The following is a 23,709-nucleotide window of genomic DNA, read 5'->3' on the forward strand; positions in this document are numbered from 1 at the left end:
TCACTATCGTTCAATAAACATTTGACAGTACTGCTAACAGTTGTACAGACGAAAATTTACATGAATAAATCAGACGAGGGTGAACATTTCATATGACAAATAACGGTACAACATGTCTTAGCACTGGGTGAGATGTATTGAGAAGTAATAGAGATCACGGATGCAGCTACACATGTGCAGTGATTATAAAAATGGATCAAACTCTTAGTATTAGACACTTACCGGTGATTGGAGTAAGTTCATCAAGCGGGAGGCTGCATCTTTCCCTTTACGACCACGTACAAGTACGTAGACAGTATTCACCTTCGGGCAGGATCTAAGAAGCTTCTCTAACAGGACGCTGCCCAAAAATCCTGTGGCGCCAGTTATGAAAACATGACGACCGGTGAAGAACTCCGTCACACTTTGTCCATCGAATTCTGCCATCTTCTGAAATAATAGTAATAATAATAATAATAATAATAATAATAATAATAATAATAATAATAATAATAATAATAATAATAATATAAAGAGGAAAATTTTGTATATATGTTTGTAACGGATAGACTCAAAAACTACTGAACCGATTTTAAAAATTATTTCACCTATAGAAATTTACATTGCTAGTGAGTAACATGGGCTTTATTTTATTTTCAAAAACGTTCGTGATGGGGGGGCATGGGGGGATATAAAAATAATAGGCTAATATAGGCAAAATATCGAATTTGTCGTACAAGGACGAGACAACGCTCAATTTAATACCCTCGACGCAAAGGACAAAACTCGGTAAGCCCTACAGGCCCGAAAACCATGTTTTAAGGCCTTAAAATCAACCGTTACAGAGATATTGGCACCACACTACCCCCGCTCTAGGAATCGGATAAAGTAATGAACTGCTGTAACCATGGCAACGTCATCTCCAGGATTCTACAGCAGCGAATATACAGTATATCACAAAAACCTAACATGTTACAAACGCGATTAAAAACCCCGACCTAGCCAGGAATCGAAGCCGGAACCCTGTGAACCGAAGACCTCAACGCTGGCTACTCAGCCCAGGAGTGAGGCAGTTTTTATAATGAGTATATCTACATTATATCTCATAAACGTAACGTGTTACAGATGTGAAAATTGGTATTTATAGTCTCCTTTAAAAATAAATCCGGTCTAGAAAGCCAAGAATAACGGCCGAGAGGATTCGTCGTGCTGACCACACGACACCTCGTAATCTGCAAGCCTCCGGGCTGAGCAGCGGTCGCTTGGTAGGCCAAGGCCCTTCAACGGCTGTAGTGCGATGGGGTTTGGTTTAAAAAAATAAAGATCGCTTAAGTGCGGCCAGTATCCAGTAATCGGGAGATAGTGGGTTCGAGCCCCACTGTTGGCAGCCTTGAAGATGGTTTTGCGTGGTTTCCCATTTTCACACCAGGCAAATGCCGGGGCTGTGCCTTAATTAAGGCCACGGCCGCTTCCTTCCAATTCCTAGACCTTTCCTATCCCATCGTCGCCATAAGACCTATCTGTGTCGGTGCGACGTAAAGCAAAAAAAAAAAAAAAAGAAAGAAACACGTATGTTTGTTTTCGGAAAATCAACTTAAGCTGGAGATCGAAAATAAGTGAAGAAGGAGTTGATTCTCTTTATGAGGATACTTATATCTCAAAAACTAAGATGTTACAGGCGTGAAATTTGGTAGTTGGAATCTCCTTTAGAAATAAAGAATTCTTTTCGACATAAAAGAGGACTGTTTCTCACACATAGAGTTCTACGTCCCGTGGTCCAGATTTAGGTCTGCCAGTAGCCTGATCATTTTAGCCCCAAAAGGAAATGCCACAAATGTGGTTTACAAAGAGGTTCTGGGGTAAATGAAAAGCAGTTTTTCGGTGAGTTTTTATACTTTAGGGATTTACATATAATGTCTTAGTGCAGTGCCGAGGAACAAGTAATTTTTATCAAATTACGAAATCCTCACGGGCGAAGCCACGGGTAACAGCTAGTAATAATAAATAATAAAGACGAGGCAGAGAAAGCTGGCCTCCAAATTTCTTTCGAGAAAACAAAGTAGGTAACATGACCAACCGAATATCTAAACAGCACCTCAACACCTAACAACAGAGTACGGTAAAATAGAAAAGTGGACAGTTTCAGATATCTTGGTGAGACAGTGCAGGTGGAAACAAGTGGTAAAGAAGCTAACAACAGAGGGCAAGAGAAGATTGCCGCAGCTTTTCGTAGGACGCATTTCACATACAAGAAAAAGGCAATCTCAAGAGAAGCTAAACTCAGGCACTATAACACTGAAATGGCGTATGGCTTTTAGTGCCGGGAGTGTCCGAGGACAAGTTCGGCTCGCCAGGTGCAGGTCTTTCGATTTGACTCCTGTAGGCGACCTGCGCGTCGTGATGAGGATGAAAATGATGATGAAGACGACATATACACCCAGCCCCAGTGCCAGCGAAATTAACCAATTAAGGTTAAAATTCCCGACCCTGCCGGGAATCGAACCCGGGATCCCTGTGACCAAAGGCCAGCACGCGTGTGTCTGTACGCAAGCAAATGCCTCTGAATGAAGGAAAGGCTGGACTGAGGAAAGCAGAAAAGTATGAGCGCAAGATCCTTCGCAAAATAATGAATATAGACTCCGAGGAAGAGAACAGCTACACAGGGATAATGCACAGCTGATGGAGTCAATAAGAAAACGTCGACATCTGTTCAGGATGGATGCAGCTCAACTAACGAAGCAGATTTTTAATATATTGGACAACAGACCTAACTCTTCGGATAAATGGTTCAGGGAAGTAAGGAAGGACCTCAAGAACATGGGACTGAATCAGGAGGACATTTCTAATCGTTCTAAATATAGATCAGTGATCAACAACTTCAAGGGCTTCCCCGGTGAGCGAAAACAGAACAGTGGATGGACAGAAAAGAGAAGACAGGCGACCAGAAAATGAATGCAACGTTTTCGGGATGCAAAGAAGGCTTCCAGAAATGCCTTACAGTTACTTGACGTGGTCTATAAAGGCCCTAAACGAAAAGAACATAATAGTACACCTCTGTAGTGTAGTGGTTAGCGTGATGAGCTGTCACCCCCGGAGGCCAGGGTTCGATTCCCGGCTCTGTCACGGAAACTTGAAAAGTGGTACGAGGGCTGGAACGGAGTCCACCCAGCCTCGGGAGGTCAGCTGAGTAGAGGTGGGTTCGCTTCCCACCTCAATCATCCTCGAAATGTTTTCCGTGGTTTCCCACTTCTTCTCCAGGCAAATGCCGGGGTGATAAATAGGATAAACGGTAAACCAAAAATGTGTGAGCCACTTACCAGCTACAGAAGACTTGTTTCTGTAGACCCTTGCTAAGCCTTGATTGTATTTTACGCTACAGATTAAATAGACAATCTAATAGTTGAGTTGTCTCTCATGGTCTACTTGGGTAGCCTAATACCAATGTTACAACAAAAATTCCTATCTATGAATGCAGAATGACGCTGGCACAAACACATTGCACCCGGCCATGCAGCCAAATTCTCCTAACGGAAGTCAGAGAAGAACAATGAAAGAGAGGAGCATGGTAATGTCCAAGTAAGTGGAAATATCGGTGGACACTCAAATCGGACGCCAAGCACGGCTCACTGATTGTCAGTTCCTCGGAAGCACAAGTAAAATGAATAACGTCAGACCCGGTTTCATTTCCAAGCTCGTCCACTAGTTCATACGACTTTGAATAGTCTCTGGGGGGGGGGGGGGGGAGAAAGAGTGGATGCCATGTCAACTGTCCAATGAATCATAATTTCCTAAATAAAGGTTGATTATATAGAATATAGCACCTTGATCGTCCTCACGAGTCTGAACGTACCCCTTCTTCTGAATCTCAAGTCATGACTAGTTTCAAAGCATAAATCATTATTTACTGAGCGAGTTGGCCGGGCGGTTAGGAGCGCGTAGCTGTGAGCTTGCATTCGGGAGATAGTGGGTTCGAACCCCACCGTTGGGAGCCCTGAAGATGGTTTTCCGTTGCAAATGCTGGGACTGTACCTTAATTAAGGCCGCGGCCGGTTCCTTCCGACTCCTAACCCTTTCCTATTCCATCACCAGCATAAGACCTATCAGTATCGGTGCAACGTAAAGAAAATTGCAAATAAAGCATCACTTCCACTAAGTTCTCACTATGGGAAATTGGCAATTTGTTCGTCTCCCAGAACTCAGCGAGCATTTCAGTTAAGGGTTCCCTGTGTTAGTGGAATGATTTAGATAAACCCTTCATCTGGTAGAATAAACGGGTCATGTAGCTGTAAGCCCTGAAGAGGGTTTCTCAGTTCCAATGCAGGCAAATGTTGATGTTGTACCTCAACTAAGGCCACGATTGCTACCTTCGAGTCCTAGAATTTTTCCATCCTCGTCTCCGAAAGCTATGGATGTGTTAGTACGACGTTACACCACTAGTACGGGAATAAAAGAATATGCCAAAACATCATTGCACTGTGCATAACGATCGTACGGTTTCTTTCTTTCTTAATTTGTTTACCCTCCAGGGTTGGTTTTCCCCTCGGACTCAGCGAAGGATCCCAACTCTACCGCCTCAAGGGCAGTGTTCATGAGCGTGAGACATTGCGGGGGATACAACTGTGGTGGATGATCAATACCTCGCCCAGGCGTCCTCACTTGCTATACTGGACAGGGGCCTTGTGGGGGGTGGGGAGATTGGAAGAGATAGAGAAGGAAGAGGGAAGGAAGCGGGCGTAGCCTAATGTTAGGTACCATCCCGGCATTTCGTGGGGAACCACAAAAAACTACTTCGAGGATGACTGAGGTGCGAATCGAACCCACCTCTACTCAGTTGACTTCGAGACTGAGTGGACCCCGTTCCAGCCCTCGTATCACTTTTCAAATTTCGTGGCAGAGCCGGGGATCGAATCCGAGCCTTTGGGAGTGGCAGTTAATCACACTAACCACGATACCACAGAGGTGGCATCGTACGGTTTTCTATTTTCAAATATTGTAAGAGTCCGCCTCCGTGACGTAGTGGTTAGTGTGATCAGCTGCCACGTCCGGGGGCCCGGGTTCGATTTCCGTCTCTGGCACGACATTTCAAAAGTGGTACGAGGCTGGAACAGGAGGTCAACTGAGTAGAGGGGGTTCGATTCCCAGCTCAGCAAACCTCGAAGTGGTTTTCCGTGGTTTCCCACTTCTCCTCGAGGCAAATGCCTGGATACTACCCAACTTCAGGCCGCGGCCGCTTCCTTCTCTCTTCCTTGTCTATCTCTTCTAATCATCCCATCCCCCACAAGGCCCCTGTTCAGCAAAGCAGTTGAAGTCGCCTAGACGAGGTACTGGTCCTCGACCCGAGTTGTATCCCCCGACCCAAGAGTCTCACGCTCCACGACATTGCCCTTGAGGTGGTAGAGGTGGGATCCGTCGCTGGGTCCGAGGGAAAAGCCAACCCTGGAGGGTAAGTAGATTATGAAAGATATACTGTAAGCTTAATTTCAGATAAAAACGAAATAGGGAACAAAAACTCAAATTTTATACAATAAGGCGTGTTTTCCAGCTGCTGCGACCAAATAGCGCTCCGAGAGGGACGCAAATCGATGAGCTGTTCACATTTCCGACAGAGCTGTGGTGTCCGAGTGGTTAAGGAGTTAGACTTGAAATCCAATGGGTTCTACCCGCGTAGGTTCGAATCCTGCCCGCAGCGATGATTTTTAAAATGCTTCTTTCATTGATTAAATACAAAAGGAATTATACCCTAGAAATGCTACCATTATCAGACTGGTTTTGTCAATTGTTTTTAATTGTGGAGCAATCATCAGCCTGGAGGAATGTAGCGTTCTCCTTTCAAATTAGTCATTTCATTAAATACTTTTTCCTCTTTCGAAAATATAGGACAATATTTAAATAGTTATTATTTTGAAATGTTTCATGATTCTATTTTTATAAAAAAGAGTCCTTGTTATTATGTGCCATATTGAGAAAAAAATACCCTGTTCCCTAATGCAATTACTTTCTTTCTTAATCTGTTTACCCTCCAGGGTCGGCTTTTGCCCCGGACTCAGCGAGGGATCCTACCTCTACCGCCTCAAGGGCAGTGTCCTGGAGCGTGAGACATTGGGTGGGGGATACAACTGGGGAGGATGACCAGTACCTCGCCCAGGCGGCTTCACCTGCTATGCTGAACAGGGGCCTGGGTGGGGGATGGGAAGTTTGGAAGGGATAGAGAAGGAAGCGACCGTGGCCTTAAGTTAGATACCATCCCGGCATTTGCCTGGAGGAGAAGTGGGAAACCACGGAAAACCACTTCCAGGATGGCTGAGGTGGGAATCGAACCCATCTCTACTCAGTTGACCTCCCCAGGGCTGAGTGGACCCAGTTCCAGCCCTCGTACCACTTTTCAAATTTCGTGGCAGAGCCGGTAATCGAACCTGGGCCTCCGAGGGTGGCAGCTAATCACAGTAACCACTACACCACACAGGCGGACCTAATACTTTTTTTTTTTGTTAGTTGCTTTACGTCGCACCGACACAGATAGGTCTTACGGCGACGATGGGATAGGAAAGGCCTAGGAGTTGGAAGGAAGCGGCCGTGGCCTTAATTAAGGTACAGCCCCAGTATTTGCCTGGTGTGAAAATGGGAAACCACGGAAAACCATCTTCAGGGCTGCCGACACTGGGGCTCGAACCCACGATCTCCCGGATGCAAGCTCACAGCCGCACGCCTCTACGCGCACGACCAACTCGCCCGGTCTAATGCAATTTATTGGCTCAAACAATGCTTGCGTGAATTTTAAATAAACTTCAAGCTTATTAGATCGTAATTCGGATCCCACTGCTCTTCAGTTCGCAATTTTTGTTCTGTACTTAATATCTCTCTGTCCGCCTCTGTGATGTAGTGGTTAGTGTAATTAGCTGCCACCCTCGGAGGCCCGGGTTCGAATCCAGGCTCTGCCACGAAATTTGAAAAGTGGTACGAGGGCTGGAACTGGGTCCGCTCAGCCTACGGATGTCAACCTCTTGAAGTGATTTTCCGTGGTTTCCCACTTTTCCTCCGGGCAAATGCCGGGATAGTACGTAAATTAAGGACGCGGCCGCTTCCTTCCCTTTTCCTTGTCTATCCCTTCCGATCTTTCCATCACTCCACAAGGCTCCTGTTCAATATAGCAGGTGAGGCTACCGGAGCGAAATACTGGTCCTCCTCCCCAGTTGTATCCCCGAACCAAAGTCTCAAACTTGAGGCAATAGAAATGGGATCCATCACTGAGTCCGAGGGAAAACTAACCTTGGGCAGTAAAGGGATTAATAAAGATAGACTTAATATCTCTTCGGCTTGTACTAAATGGATTCGACACGACCTAATAAGGTGAAAGTTTATTTCAAGTACAATGCGGTCGTGAAGACTAAATATTGACTTGAATTTGACTACAGCGGGCGACTAGCGCTCACTCTGCAGTTGTGCTGCCAGTAGAGTCAGACGTGAAGCTCGGATCGCTTCCAACAGAACAAATATGACCAAAGCCACCTTAGTTCAATCACTAGAGCAGGGTCTCTCAGGGTGCATGCACTGTGCACGGTGCAAAAGACGACTTCGCTTGATTGACCAGAGTGCAGACCCCCACTCCTCGATTTGGAGCAATAGCGCTATCTCTCTCTTTCCCCACGCCTGTCTCGCTCGCTCCCCCTGTCTCCCTCTTCCTGACTTGCTCCTTTTCGCTCCAAATCCGAGCCGAGTTGAGCCGAGCTTAGCCGAGTAGCGCAGAGACGAAGCGTTGGTCCGAGCCGAGCCGAGCGGGACCGATGCACAGTGCACGGAGCTCTTGCACCTCGATTTGCACGCGTGAGATTTTGGGCGTTGGAGAGGCCCTGCACTAGAGCATCCAACGCGAAATCGGAAGTTTGTTGCTTCCGATCCCACTGATGTCCGGGTAGTCATTTTTGTTCTGTACTTAACATATCTTGGGGATATTCCATATGTACTCAATAAGTTGGAAAAATATTTCATGTACAGTGTTAACATGAATGTTTCATTCTATTATCTCTGATTTTAACGACCAATATTTTTCTTCGTTTATTCAGAAGATTCCGTCCTTTCCTGTTCGGGGCTGATGACCTTTAAAGAACAACATTCATCATCTTTTCCTGCCAATTATTATTATTATTATTATTATTATTATTATTATTATTATTATTATTATTATTATTATTATTATTAAGTAGGCCCTATACTAGTCTGTGGCCCCAAACTGCCCTTTTCATAAATAATGGCCCTCATACAAGAAAGTTTGGTGGTCCTGCTTTAAAGTAATGCAATGTACACATAGTCACACAATAATATTAATCATTTTAATTATAATTAACAGTCTAATAAATACAGGGTGTTTCCGTAAGAGCATGCAAAAATTTAACAGGACACAGAGGATGTTCCACTGAATAAATTGAGGTAGGGAACCTGGGGTCGTGGAAGTTAGATTAAGGAGATAATAGGAATATAATCACATTACCTACTGTGTACTTTTTTATTTACATTAGTTACAGTTAACAGCAAATACCATCACTGACACAATGAACGTGCCATTTGCACTGTATCTTTCAAAATGTGCTGAAACTGACGGCCATCAACGTCAATGCAAGCATGAGATCGGCGAACAAGATTCTGACGCACCCTGACAAATATCCCTGGTGTGTTCACAATCACATCACAAGCAGCTACAATTCTGGCAACTAATTACGTCTCCGTATCCACTGGGGTCTCCTACACAAGTGAATTTAGATATCCCCATAGGAAATAATCAAGGGGATTCAGGTCGGGTGACATCGCAGGCCTTGTAAGAGGACCCCCTCTTCAAATCCAGCTACCAGGAACTGCAGCATTGAGATGGTTGCGGACATCCACACCGAAGTGAGGCAGTACACCGTCATGTTGTATCCACATCCTCGCACGAAGAGCCAAGGGTACGTCCTCCAACAACTCAGATAGAACTCTTTGCAAGAAACTCAGGTACAGGTGGCCATTCAGACGACCAGGTAGAAGATATGGCCCCATGAGATTGTCGCCTACAATGCCGGCCTAGATATTCACAGCAAAACGTATTTGATGGTGTGACTCTACCACAGTGTGAAGATTTTCCACAGCTCACACATGGCTTTTCCTGCTGTTCGAATCACCATCACGATAAAATGAATACCTCGTCAGTAAACTGCACGATTTGGAGGAAATCTGTTTGCTCAATCCATTGCTGAAGCAACCACTGACACAATGCGACCCCTCGTGCAAAGTCAATCACAAGCACTGTATGGACGCGTTGTGGGTGATATGGGTGTAATTGTTGTTCGTGAAGTACTAGTACGTGCAGCGCCCATTTCACGTGCAATACGACGAGTACTTGTAGTGGGATCCGCTGCAGCACGTTCCAGCACCTCCTCTTTAAAATCGGGTGTGCGAGTGGTCCTTATGTTGCAAGGTCCCTCGTTTCTTCTTTCCAATGAACCAGCCTCCCGCATTCGTCGATCGAGAGAAATAAACACTCGTTTTGACGGATGATGTCTGTTAGGAAACCGTTTCCTGTACAGCCTTTCAGCAGCGAGAGCATTGCAACGTACTTCCCCACACACAAGGTGCATGTCAGTGAGTTCTGCGAAACTGTACCGGTACCGCTCTATCGAACTGTAATGAACTTCTCGGAGTAGCACTGAGTAATGAATGGCTCTATCGTATTGTATTGTACTTCTCGGAGTAGCACTGAGTATGAATGGGTCTGTCGGTGATTCGTAGCACGTTCTGTCATGGAGCACTGTAAATACAATAAGATATAACACAGCCACCTTATGGACAGGTAAAGTAAACAAAAGCCTTTGGCTGTGGTACCATACGCAACCATTAACCCGACTCAAGGGAGATAGGGCCACCTTCCCTATTCTCCACTTGAGTAACTCCTGCCTGGCGCATCCACGTTGCGGGTGTGGGCATCCTCTACTCCAGTAGGCCGGTGTAAAAGGATGGCTAAGTTCAGGTGGGGACCCAGTCCCACGAGGTATAACGTGGAACCCATGCCCAGGGTTACTGGTGAAGACCTTAACGGCGGATCCAGCACAGAAGGAGCCCTTCGGAATGGTGGAAAAGGCGGATGAGGCAACCCATCCTTACTGGGGTTAATTAGATGATTGCATTGTTGGATGCGCTTGAGAACGGTTGGCTGTTGAGAGAGCTCTTGCATTATTGTAGTGATAAAGTAGTGAAAACCTATTGAAATAGCTTAATTTTGTGTATATCTGATTCATTTAGTGCTGTTTATATAGTGGTGTTTAGTGCTTGTTGGTAGAAATTGGGAGTAGTAATAATTATTTAAATTTTGTAACAAGTAACTCAGTTGGTCTTCAGTAAATTACGTTTTCTAGGTTAAGTAGGCTAGCTAGGTGCACCTTGTTTCGAATTTAGGTTTAGGTAATACTTTAGGTAACAATATTAACTTTAAAAATATTTGTAAATATCTGTAGATTCGTTGGTTGTACTTACAAAGGCAGATTATCATAAGGAATAGTACCGTAACTTCTGCAGCAACTTCTCCGGTATTTCGTATAGATATACGTTCAAACTATCGCGAAGGTAATAATTTACTACATTAAAAAACACGATACGCCTGTAAACTTCCATTTAAAAAGAAGTTAAAGAGATTACACGGTAATAGTTAACAGTCGTATTGTTATTGATTATTGTCGCTCCTCATATTCAAATATTGCATTGTTGGCTACAGTCGTGAACAAAGGGTGTAGTGTAGTCAAGTAAATATAAATAAAAATCAGCTGACCTTGTATTCCATTCATTTGTACTTCTGAGTAGGTAGTTAGTATCCGTAATTTATATTTCGCTCCCTCGATCTTTCAGTATTTATGAGCGGTTAGCTAATAATAATAAAGTTCATATATCCCAGTAATTGCAGTTCAAGTCCCTGGAGTAGTAGTAGTAGTAGTTTTGATAGAAATATTTGAGAAATTATTGTAGACAACCTCGTATTTTTCAGTAGGCCTAATTAAGGACACTTTTTTTTTCTCCGTCCCGTGGAGTAGGGAAAATAATAGTAATCCACCAGCTGTAATAATCACATAACCACATTTCAGTAGAATTGTAGTGAAGATAAGGTATAATATATTAGATAGTATCTTGCCAGTTATATTCGTGTTTTTCTTCGTGTACGGCAATCCTTTTGATACTTAAGCATTTAACCAAACGCAGTGTAGTGTAGTGTAGATACATTGTAGTATAGATACAGTACATTTAGATAGTGCCGTATCTTGCGTGCTATATTCGTGTGTTATCTTTCGTGTATATCTATTAGACCGTAATACTATTAATAATTTGTCTAAGCATTTAGCTTCGTTGGTAAACTTTGAGTACAGTAGTTCTTGCAAATTTAATTTCTGTTGTGCTTAGTAGTGACATACGGTACGGTACCGGTATCGTAATTAGGATACGTCTGAAAGTAGTTTAAAAATTACTGTAGTGTACTGTACAGTAGTATACGAGTAATATCCTATTAGAATTTAGTGTGCTTATTTTATTATTGTAAAATATTTGTGTAGTACTGGTGTGGTAGAGGTATCCGTAGAAACTCTTACTAAAATATTGTTGAAATTAGGATAGGCTTAATTGCAGTTTGGAATTGTGTAGTTCTTGTGTATTACTTTCGATATTCAGTAATTAACAGCAGCTTTTATCCTGTTAGGGGTTGTAGGATAAAAAAATTTAAAAAAATAATAATAGAGCACGACTAAGTAGTATTGTAGTGTAGTCGTATATTAATTACCTTATTGTTGTGTACTATCCCAGACAATATATCCCTCCGTTCATTTATTTTTTTGCAAATAAGTTATTTTTTTTTAATTTAAAATTTTCCCCCCGTAAAGAATGGCTAAGGAGCGCGAGTGTACTTATTGTGGGTGTGGTGAGGCATTGAGGGGTATGAGGGAGGAGTTGGAAAGTTTGAGGGAGATAATTAGGATTCTCACAGAAGACGGGAAGGAAGATAGGACTCCCTCAAACAATGTACAGGTTACAGTAGGTGTACAAGAGGGAGGGGAAGGAAAGGGAGGAGTTGTAGAAGACAGGTGGTCTAATGTTCTAAGGGGAAGGAGATTGCAGGCCAAGGGCTCTATTCAGGATCAGAATTCAGGACAGGTGTCTGTGCGAAATCGGTACGAGTCACTCCAGGTAGAACAACAGAGGGAAGATGAGGGACAGGGAACTGTTGCTGAGATGCGTGGAAGTAGGAGGAAGGGAAAAGGTAGGAAAGGGAAATGTAGAGTAGAGGATAGGAAAAGACAGGTGGAACGGGGTCATGGGAAGGAGAAAAGGGAGGAGGAAGTAGCTTCTGCAGCTATCAGGAAAGATAGGGCTGACCAGGAGGGGAGGGGATCAAATGAGGTGGGTAGGGTTGAGGCTCTGGTCATGGGGGATTCCATCGTTAGACACGTGGGGAAAGTGTGTGGAGGAAAGGGAACCAGGGTAGAATGTTATCCAGGAATTAGGTTGAGGCAGATGTTGAGGAAAGTAGAAGAGAGGGAGGAGGGGAAGGAGAAGGTGGTAGTGTTTCACGTTGGTACCAACAACGTAAGGCAAGCTGATATAAGTACCAACATAGCTGGAGATGTGTGGGATCTGGTAAATGCAGCACGGGTGAAGTTTAAGAAAGCGGAGATTGTTATTAGTGGAATACTGTGTAGGAGGGATACTGACTGGAGGGTGATTGGGGATTTAAATGAGACTATGGAGTGGGTATGTGGGAAACTGGGAGTGAAATTTCTAGATCCTAATGGGTGGGTAGGAGAAAGGGATCTGCGCTCGGATGGCATTCATTTAAACCGCAGTGGTACGTATAAGTTAGAAAATTTGTTTGGAAGGGTAATAGGGAGGTACATTCAGGGAAACGGGATGGCCTAGGGAGCGGTGATAAGGGAACAGGGAACTGGAAATCAAGTAGGGATGACATAAAATTGTTAGTGTTGAACTGTAGAAGTATTGTAAAGAAAGGAATAGAATTAAGTAATTAAATAGATATATATTTACCAGATATTGTAATAGGAGTTGAATCATGGCTGAGAAATGATATAATGGATGCAGAAATTTTCTCACGGCACTGGAGTGTGTATCGTAGAGATAGGATAGGAAAGGTGGGAGGGGGAGTTTTCATTCTGGTGAAAGAAGAATTTGTAAGCTACGAAAAAGTTAAAGATGAGACACATGAAATTCTAGGTGTAAGGCTCGTTTCTAAAGATAATAGGCAACTTGATATATTTGGAGTGTACAGATCGGGAAAGGGTAGCACTGATGCGGATTCGGAATTATTTGATAGGATAGTCAGCTATGTGGGAAACGACATGGAAAGAAATGTGATTGTAGCGGGAGATCTGAATTTGCCAGATGTCAATTGGGAAGGAAATGCGAACGACAGGAAGCATGACCAACAAATGGCAAATAAGTTAATATGGGAAGGACAGCTGATTCAGAAAGTGATGGAACCAACCAGAGGGAAAAATATTTTGGATGTGGTGCTGATAAAACCAGATGAGCTCTATAGGGAAACTGAAGTAATAGATGGTATTAGTGATCATGAAGCTGTTTATGTGGTAGTTAAAAATAAATGTGATAGAAAGGAAGGTCTTAAAAGTAGGACTGTTAGGCAGTACCATATGGCTGATAAAGCAGGTATGAGGCAGTTTCTAAAAAGTAACTATGATCGGTGGAAAACGGTAAATAAAAATGTAAACAGACTCTGGGATGGGTTTAAAGAAATTGTTGAGGAATGCGAAAACAGGTTTGTACCTTTAAGGGTGGTAAGGAATGGTAAAGACCCACCTTATTATAATAGAGAAATAAAGAGACTAAGAAGGAGGTGCAGACTGGAAAGAAATAGAGTGAGAAATGGCTGTGGAAGTAAGGAGAAATTGAAGGAACTTACTAGAAAATTGAATCTAGCAAAGAAGGCAGCTAAGGATAACATGATGGCAAGCATAATTGGCAGTCATACAAATTTTAGTGAAAAATGGAAGGGTATGTACAGGTATTTTAAGGCAGAAACAGATTCCAAGAAGGACATTCCAGGAATAATTAATGAACAAGGGGAGTGTGTATGTGAGGATCTTCAAAAGGCAGAAGTATTCAGTCAGCAGTATGTAAAGATTGTTGGTTACAAGGATAATGTCGAGATAGAGGAAGAGACTAAGGCCAAAGAAGTAATAAAATTTACGTATGATAACAATGACATTTACAATAAGATACAAAAGTTGAAAACTAGAAAAGCGGCTGGAATTGATCAGATTTCTGGGGATAAACTAAAGACAATGGGTTGGGATATAGTACCATATCTGAAGTACTTATTTGATTATTGTTTGGCCGAAGGAGCTATACCAGATGAATGGAGAGTTGCTATAGTAGCCCCTGTGTATAAAGGAAAGGGTGATAGACATAAAGCTGAAAATTACAGGCCAGTAAGTTTGACATGCATTGTATGTAAGCTTTGGGAAGGCATTATTTCTGATTATATTAGACATGTTTGTGAAATTAATAACTGGTTCGATAGAAGGCAATTCGGTTTTAGGAAAGGTTATTCCACTGAAGCTCAACTTGTAGGATTCCAGCAAGATATAGCAGATATCTTGGATTCTGGAGGTCAAATGGACTGTATCGCGATTGACATGTCTAAAGCGTTTGATAGGGTGGATTATGGGAGACTACTGGCAAAAATGAGTGCAATTGGACTAGACAAAAGAGTGACTGAATGGGTTGCTATATTTCTAGAAAATAGATTTCAGAGAGTTAGAGTAGGTGAAGCTTTGTCTGACCCTGTAATAGTTGAGAGGGGAGTTCCTCAGGGCAGTGTTATCGGACCTTTATGTTTTCTTATATATATAAATGATATGAGTAAAGGAGTGGAATCGGAGGTAAGGCTTTTTGCGGATGATGTTATTCTCTATAGAGTGATAAATAAGTTACAAGATTGTGAGCAACTGCAACGTGGCCTCGAAAATATTGTGAGATGGACAGCAGGCAATGGTATGTTGATAAGCGGGGCTAAAAGTCAGGTTGTGAGTTTTACAAATAGGAAAAGTCCTCTCAGTTTTAATTACTGCGTTGATGGGGTGAAAGTTCCTTTTGGGGATCATTGTAAGTGTCTAGGTGTTAATATAAGGAAAGATCTTCACTGGGGTAATCACATAAATGGGATTGTAAATAAAGGGTACCGATCTCTGCACATGGTTATGAGGGTGTTTAGGGGTTGTAGTAAGGATGTAAAGGAGAGTGCATATAAGTCTCTGGTAAGACCCCAACTAGAGTATGGTTCCAGTGTATGGGACCCTCACCAGGATTACCTGATTCAAGAACTGGAAAAAAATCCAAAGAAAAGCAGCTCGATTTGTTCTGGGTGATTTCCGACAAAAGAGTAGCGTTACAAAAATGTTGCAATGTTTGGGTTGGGAAGAATTGAGAGAAAGAAGAAGAGCTGCTCGACTAAGTGGTATGTTCCGAGCTGTCAACGGAGAGATGGCGTGGAATGACATTAGTAGACGAATAGGTTTGAATGGAGTCTATAAAAGTAGAAAAGATCACAATATGAAGATAAAGTTGGAATTCAAGAGGACAAACTGGGGCAAATATTCATTTATAGGAAGGGGAGTTAGGGATTGGAATAACTTACCAAGGGAGATGTTCAATAAATTTCCAATTTCTTTGAAATCATTTCGGAAAAGGCTAGGAAAACAACAGATAGGGAATCTGCCACCTGGGCGACTGCCCTAAATGCAGATCAGTATTGATTGATTGATTGATTGATTGATTGATTGATTGATTGATTGATTGATTGATTGATTGATTGATTGATTGATTGATTGATTGATTGATTGACACAAGACGGGGTAGACGGGACTCCTTAGTCGTGGTGAAGACAACCTGTCTAGGAGTAGGATGCTCCAAAATCAATGTCCCCAGCCAGTGGATAGGGTTGAGCGTGGGGTTAACGGCCTCACTTTGTAAAAAAAGCATTGTTCAGAAGACTTCTACGAGAAAACCGGACGGAAATCGAAGACGACAAAAGCATAGGAAAAGGACACTAGTAAGGAAAGTGGATATAAACATGGCGACGTGGAATGTTTGAACAATGTTGAAACCGGGAAAAATGCAAGAAATAGTAAATGAAACAAAAAGATTTGGGTACGAGTTAGTAGCGATTCAGGAAATAAGATGGAAAGGGCAAGGATGTAAGGTAAATCCGGGACAGATGCCGCTCCGGTAGAGATGCCGCATACACTGTAGATAAAGGTTCCCATCGTTACAGCTAGATGGCAATATGTGTGGTTTTTCAGTTTCTAAGGAAGAACTGTTGTCTGCGTGTGTGACGAAATTTGCTCGCATATTACGCCAATTATAGCCGATATCTTGACGCAAGTACATGTTTCCTCCTGACAAAGTTTTTTCGTGTGTTAATTTATTGTATATTAAGTTGGTTTCAAATGCTTAAATCAGACGTTTTTAGTACAATAGACGTCAGAAGCATAACTGTAGTTGAGAGTAAGCTAAGTTTGGGCCATGATAGCCTTGAGGTATGAAAACAGGAGGCTGCGGCGTCTCTACCTGATAGTTGGGAGAGTTGCCGCACAACAATCCGGCTGAGATGCCTTGTGACGTACCCACTTGGCCCACAGATGAATGACAAAATTATAACGTGGCGGGTCACTTTAATATTAAAATAAATAAATGATATGTCATTGTTTCTCCATAAACAGTATCCCAAGGGCGCCAGTCTTCAAGCTTATGGCTTGAAAACAAAAGTAGATAATTAATAATAATAATAATAATAATAATAATAATAATAATAATAATGCGTAATGAGACTCAAAAAAACTCCCAGGGGTGAGGTGAACGGAACACAAATCATTAAGTACACTAACTTGGAATTTAAGGATCATTAATAATCATTTCATAAAATACAAATTAGAACAGCTATTTATTAAGATGAAAAACGTGACGTAACGGCGTTTTAACGACATCTGAACTTACGGAAGCAAAAGAAAAATTGAATGAAATTAATTTTAAAAATGAACTGTTGCGCGAAGACTTGCAGTAACTTATGCCATAAGCTCACCATATGTAGACTCTGTTGTCTTGAAGCTGATGATATGTGGATCTCGTACCGGCTGCCTTCTCTGTTGTTGGATTCCAGTCGTACTTCTACATTTCCTGTCCTTAACACTTCCTACTGTACTCCTTACATAAAGTCGTGATGAGTCCTAATTTTAAATGCAAAACCACCATGGGTTATGTTCATGGAGAGAATACATTCGTATTCTTCCGTATTACGGAACAGTAGCGTAGCTAAATTCATAATAAGAGCTCTCCTGTCCTATACTAGTCAAAGCCGGTCTCCCGTTGACTACCTCTCGTCATTGAGATAACAAGTCCCAATGAGAGTAACTTTTGAGTATAATATACTCAGATGCGAAGTGAACTAAGTTAAAATCTTCTCCGATGTGTAGACGTAGAATCGTAGTAAGAGTATCAATAAGAATATAAATGAGAAAGTCCGAATGTCCTCTCCAGCCCTTGTCGGTGGTATTTATCGGTTCAAAAGTCTCCTTCCATCAGCCATATCACATGGTCCAGTAAGATTCGAGGTCTCATCCCTTCTCCCTTGTATTGCTGTGAATCCATCACGTTGCTTCATTACGTTCATTCACATAGGCTGAACTTTCCCGCTGAAATAAAGCGTCTCGAAGCGGAGTTTGAAAAGTGGGTGTTCATAATGTATCAACTGTCTCTTCATGAGGTGGAGAGGGTAATATCTCTCGTAACCTCGATGACGTACTTTTCCTGGAACTGGGCTGAAATTAGCCTGCTGACTCTGGTCACCTCACAACGGCTATTGGAAAATTTACTGCAAGTTATAAATATGCGTGATGTTGAAATACTTTACCCAATAATTTGTTCGTTCAGAATACGTTATAGCCGCGATACAAAGAAATGAAATGATGATTGAAATGGATGATAAAAACCCTATATAAATATACATATTAATTTAAAAATGACCTATCAGTGATTAAATATATACATCTTTCAATTAAATATATAGTTCAATAATTAAAAATATACAGTGATGTCCCAAACATCACAGCCTCATTGCTATCAGATTCTACAAGCTATCTGGAAACATTCAATACTATTCAGAGTGTACGGGTATTTTATACGAATATTTTATCGTCCCACGATTCTTAATATACATAGTCTATTTTTATTGCTTTCATTGGTAACATTATTTTATTAAATACAATTATATTATTTGCAGAAATTAAAATTTGCCACATGTCTGCTCAGTATAAAAGTAAGGTCAGTGTTAAAAGACCTCAGTGGACAGAGGAAGATTTATGAGAGGCTGTTAAAAGACGGAAAGCCGAGTAAATACTGATCAGGGAGACAGAATGATACTACCGAATTCCGGAACGAACACTGAAACTTAGAATGCAGTCAGAAAATCTGGAAAAAGACTCTCTGGGTCCAGCAGGTATAGCTACTTCAATAATCACCGAAGTCAAAATGACATTTAAAAAAAAAGGATGACTATATCCGGTGTTTGAGTTACAACCAGTTGCTGCATGAACCTTTCTCTACATATAACGACTGTTGCAGCAAAATTGCTAGAGAACAAAGTTTTAAGAAACAATCTGTAAAAACTTTCAAGAATCCTGCCTTAGACATATTTTCAAATTACTGTGTTAGGACAGAATTATATTCATTATGATTTTGATGTTTCCCTTATATAACACAATGGCCCCGTGGTTTAGGGTTAGCGTGTCTGCCTCTCGCCCGGATGCCCCGGGTTCGATTCCCGGCCAGATCATGAATTTTTCTCTCGACCAGAGGGCTGGTTCGAGGTACACTCAGCCTACGTGATTAGAATTGAGGAGCTATCTGACGGTGAGATGGCGGCCCCTGTCCCGAAAGGCCAGAATAACGACCGAAATGTTGCGTCGTGCTGATCACACGGGCCCTCGTAATCTGCCGCTCTTCGGGCTGAGCAGCGGTCGCTGGGCAGGCCAGAGCCTTTTCAAGGGTGTTAAGTGCCGTGGGGTTTTATATAACACAGTGAAGAATCCATTGCACATGCACATTCATAGTAAATCGAAATTAAAATATGATTAATTTAATGTTGTAAATTATCAGATAGATTATTTTACCATTGAATGATTATATTATATGGATATAATTGCCTTGTAGTACGTTCTAATGTTCGGTTATATTAAAGTTGAAGAAATTGGCTTGAATTTGGTTTTGTCATTAATTATTTTACTTGCGGCATCTCTCCCGAGCAAAGTCGGCATCTATACCGGGTTCCACGGAGAGACGCCGCAGATGCAACAGTTCCTTTGTTCCCTCCTTTCAACCTTTTACTTTCAATTAACAATGTTTTATTCATCTCTGATCAAATGTATATGTTTTCAAATTATGCGCGATGAATTTGCAACATTTTTAAAAGTAAATATACCGAAATATAACAAAAGACATAAAAAGTGCGGCAACTCTACCGGAATTACCTTATTACAGTGGGCCGGAAGGAAGAACAGGACAGTTCTGCACGGGATTTATAGTACATGGGAAATTGAAGAAGAGTGTAATAGGATTTGAACCTATCTCAGATAAAATATGTAAGCTTCGGATTAAGGGGAAGTTTAGGAACATAACCGTTATATCAACACATGCATCAATTGAAGATGCGGGTGAGGAAAGGAAGGAACAATTTTATGATGAGTTAGTACAAACCATTGAAGAGGGACCAACATATGACATGATTTTTATTTTAGGAGATTTTAATGCCAAAGTGGGAAAGGGTGTATGAGACCAATAGCAGGGAAATATACACTATATGAAGAATCAAATGAGAATGGTTTTCATTTGGGACAGTTTGCAACTACGAGTGGTCTTATCATTAAAAGCACCTACATAAAGGAACGTGGAAGATGCCAGGAAGCACAGTGGTTAATCAAATAGATCATGTACTAGTGACTGCGAGGCATGCGGCGTTCATTATTGACGTAAGGACATGTAGAGGTCCAAACTGTGATTCTGATCATTATTTAGTAAAAGCAATAGTGAGACAAAAATTGGCAACAGGACAGAGGAGACAACCTAAGGAAAGAAGGAAATTCTTCTTCTTCTTCTTCATAGTACCGTATCAGGTCCCCCTGACGTTGGCGATCACTGTGGCGAATGCAGTACGATCTCTTGCTAGGTGGAAAAGTCTTTCAACACTGTGAATTCCAGTCCATTCTTTGATGTTTCCAAGCTATGATGTTCGCCTCCTCCCGACACCTCTTCGACATTGTATTTTGCCTTGTACAATCCGCTGTAAGATGAGGTAACGGTCATTTCTAAGGATGTGGCCAAGGTAAGAGATCTTCCGGAGTTTTATTGTTTGAACAATGAAGTAAAATTTGGAAAAACTACAACAACCAGAAGGAAAACAAGAATTCCAGTAAAAAATGAACAATACTTTACAGACGATCGGACAACTATCTGGAATAGAGGAAAGGTGGGCAAAAGTTCAAAGGTGCATACAAAATGCGGGACAAGAAACACTGGCTATAGTTAAAAAGAAAATAAATGTTTAGTTTGATACGGAGTGTGATGAAGCGATTGGAAGGAAGAATGCAGCAAGAGCAAAAATGTTACAGAGAGACACAAGGTCAAATAGGGAAAAGTATGAGAAGTGTCGACGTGAAGCTAATAACAACTGTAAGAAGAAGAAAAGAGAGATCCTTAAGAAGAATGTAGAGAGTATAGAGACACAAAGGTTACAGAAGAGAACAAAGGAATTCTATAATGAAATTAATTATTTCAGGAAAAAGTACTGTATAAGCCGGCGAATGGCTGCAAGAATAAGGAAGGTAAGCTACTACAGAATGAAGACGAAATAAGTGAAAGATGGGCCGCATACTTCCGAGAGCTCCTTAACAAGGAAAGGGAAGAGGTGAAAGAAAGTGAAAGGCATTTGGAGCAGAGTGAGCCAGAACAATAGATAAATGCCCCTACATTGAAAGATGTAGAAAATGCTGTTGCAAAATTAAATAACCATAAAGCAGCAGGAGAAGACGGAATAACAAGTGAACTGATTAAAAATTGTAGCAAAGAAATGCTACAGAAGATACATGAACCGATTAATAAGTTTTGGGAGGAAGAATGGATACCTGATGAGTGGTATACAGGAATAATTTTTCCAAAATATAAGAAGGGAAATAAATACGAATGCACTAATTATAGGGGAATTAAATTACTGAATATCATCTATAAAGTATTTTCAAATATCCTGTTACAATAGCTGACTATATGCTGAAGAGAGACTGGATGAAGCACAATGTGGCTTCAGGTGAAATAGGAGCACAGTAGGTCAAATATTCGTTGTACGTCAAACGATGGAAAAATGTTATGAGCATAATATAGATCTACATATGTTGTTTGTAGATTTTAGACAAGCATTTGACAGTATATACAAGGATAAGCTGTATGAGTATATGGAGACAATAGGAATACCACAGAAACTGATTAGGATGTTCAGAATCACTTTGGGAGAAGTAAGGACAAAGGTGGTGATGGATGGAAGAATTGGAAATGAGTTTGCTCGTAATACATGAGTCAGACAAGGTGATGCACTCTCAGCTACTTTGTTTAATCTGGCAATTAATCAAGTGCTTGAAAAAATTATGGATACCGGAAATATTGTATATAAATCTAAACAAATTTGTGCGTATGCGGATGATGTAGTGTTAATGGCCAGGAATGATAGATATTTGAAGGAAATATTTTTTTTTGAAATGGAGGAAGCAGGAAAATGGATGGGACTGGAGGTGAATGAGAGTAAATCCAAGTATATGCATGTGACTGTTACAGAGGGCAGAAGAAGTCAAGATAATCTGACAATAAATGTGCATAGTTTTGAGAATGTACGAAGTTTTGAGTATTTGGGAACCATGTTGACGAACAATAATAGAATAAGTGAGGAGATACATCGTAGAATAATAGTTGGAAACAGGGCCTATTATGCAAATCTTACATTATTTAAATCTCGTCTATTGTCTAAACCTACAAAATTCAAAATATGTAAGACCCTTATTAGACCTGTAGTGACATATGGCTCAGAAGCCTGGAACCTTTCAGTTGACGGTGCAAATAAATTAAGAATATTTGAAAGAAAGATTATTAGACGAATATACGGCCCAATTCAAGACCAGAATGGTTGGAGGATAAGGACGACTGCTGAAATACAGAGTGTAATAGACCAGGAGGATATAGTTAGATTTATTAAGGCACAGAGACTGCGATGGCCTGGCCATGTGGAAAGAATGGCGGAAGATCGAATGCCAAGAAAAATAGTTAAATCCCGAATAGATAAAAGACGGTGACAAGGAAAGCCCCGTAATAGATGAAGCGATGAAGTTGAAGCCGATCTGAGGGCAATGAACATCCATCCATGGAGACCAGCCGTTCAGGATCGAAGTAGATGGCGGACTATCGCAGAAGAGGCCAAGGCTCATACAGGGCTGTAGCGCCGGATAAGTAAATGAGTGAGTGAGTGAGTGAGTGAGTGAGCGGGCGGGCGGGCGAGCGGGCGGGCGGGCGAGCGAGCGAGTGAGTGAGTATGACTTCCTAGTAATCATGCTCGTCCTCCTTGTGTCCTTGCAGGAAATAAAGAATGTACATGCAAATAAACAGCACAGTACGTGTAAACTTGTACGCATGTTAGTTGTAAATAAGCTAGAAAACAGTAATGCGAGACAAAGCGGTAGACAAGTTTACTTCCATATCTCCTTAAGTCGGCTTCTCCAGGTTCCCTACCTCAAATTGTTCAGTAGAGCATTCTCTATGACCTGTTAAATTTTTGCACACTCTTACGGAAACACCCTGTATATTAGTAATTGTTGGAAATTATCTGCTGTCAGGTTACTAAGATGTAACATGCTACGTATTGCACTCTGGTGGGGGTGTGATAAGCGTCATGCAATTGTAATTATGATGAATTATTGAGGAATATATGTTTCATTTCAGAATAAATAGTATCTTACTGTACATACAGTAAGAACAGGCCAGGCCGAGATGGCAGGTTTCACCATACCACAGACTGTTGTCTCCATTGAGATTAACAAACACAATGAGTGACAGAATTAGGTTTCTCAGAAATTGTGACAACGAGGAAAGAGAGAGGATAACTTGTTGCCAAAGTTTTCATAGCCCCGGGCAATCTTGGTAGTAGCAACAGCGCAGAGAGCCGAGTGCAAATTTCTGAGAAATGATGGCGAGGTATCTCCATGTAACTAGCGGGAGTTGGACGCGGGGTTGGCACTGGAAGAAAAAAATATGAGCCTTCCCGGTCACGTGGTTAAGGTGGACCAATGGAAAAATTCACTTGACCAAAGCAAGGCGACAACTTCGTATTGTAAGAAGCACTAGCGAGGCTAACTCCGTTGATTAAACTGATAGAAAGAAGTGAAGTATCGATTCAGAATAAAGTGGAATTTAGGAGCCTTACTATACCATAAAACTTATAAAAAGTTAATAATTGCAGGAGATTGCATGGTGTAATTCTGAGAATTCATGGACGCTATTCGTTGATTGGCTGAAGGCAAAGGAAGCCACAAAAGAGCGCGAAACCCCAAGCCGGGATACGGCAGCTAAATTCGCGAATATATCCATTACCAGCGAACGATAATAGTT

The 23,709-nt window shown here is 41.6% G+C and overlaps 1 protein-coding gene and 1 non-coding gene across 2 annotated transcripts in view; one reads left to right on the top strand and one right to left on the bottom strand.

Annotated features, from left to right (window-relative positions):
• LOC136865015 (putative fatty acyl-CoA reductase CG5065) overlaps positions 1-23,709 on the bottom strand; it is a 170,085-nt gene that overhangs the window by 113,645 nt on the left and 32,731 nt on the right. Inside the window, exon 2 of the mRNA XM_068226290.1 lies at positions 223-429. Coding sequence (XP_068082391.1) covers positions 223-426 — 204 coding nt within the window. The 5' untranslated portion in view covers positions 427-429. The remainder of the gene's footprint in view (positions 1-222; positions 430-23,709) is intronic.
• On the top strand, positions 5,587-5,668 carry TRNAS-UGA (transfer RNA serine (anticodon UGA)). Its single transcript has one exon. It is a non-coding gene; the product is annotated as a tRNA-Ser (tRNA).

The sequence above is a fragment of the Anabrus simplex genome, chromosome 1 (genome assembly GCF_040414725.1).
Source record: "Anabrus simplex isolate iqAnaSimp1 chromosome 1, ASM4041472v1, whole genome shotgun sequence".
NCBI lineage: Eukaryota > Metazoa > Arthropoda > Insecta > Orthoptera > Tettigoniidae > Anabrus > Anabrus simplex.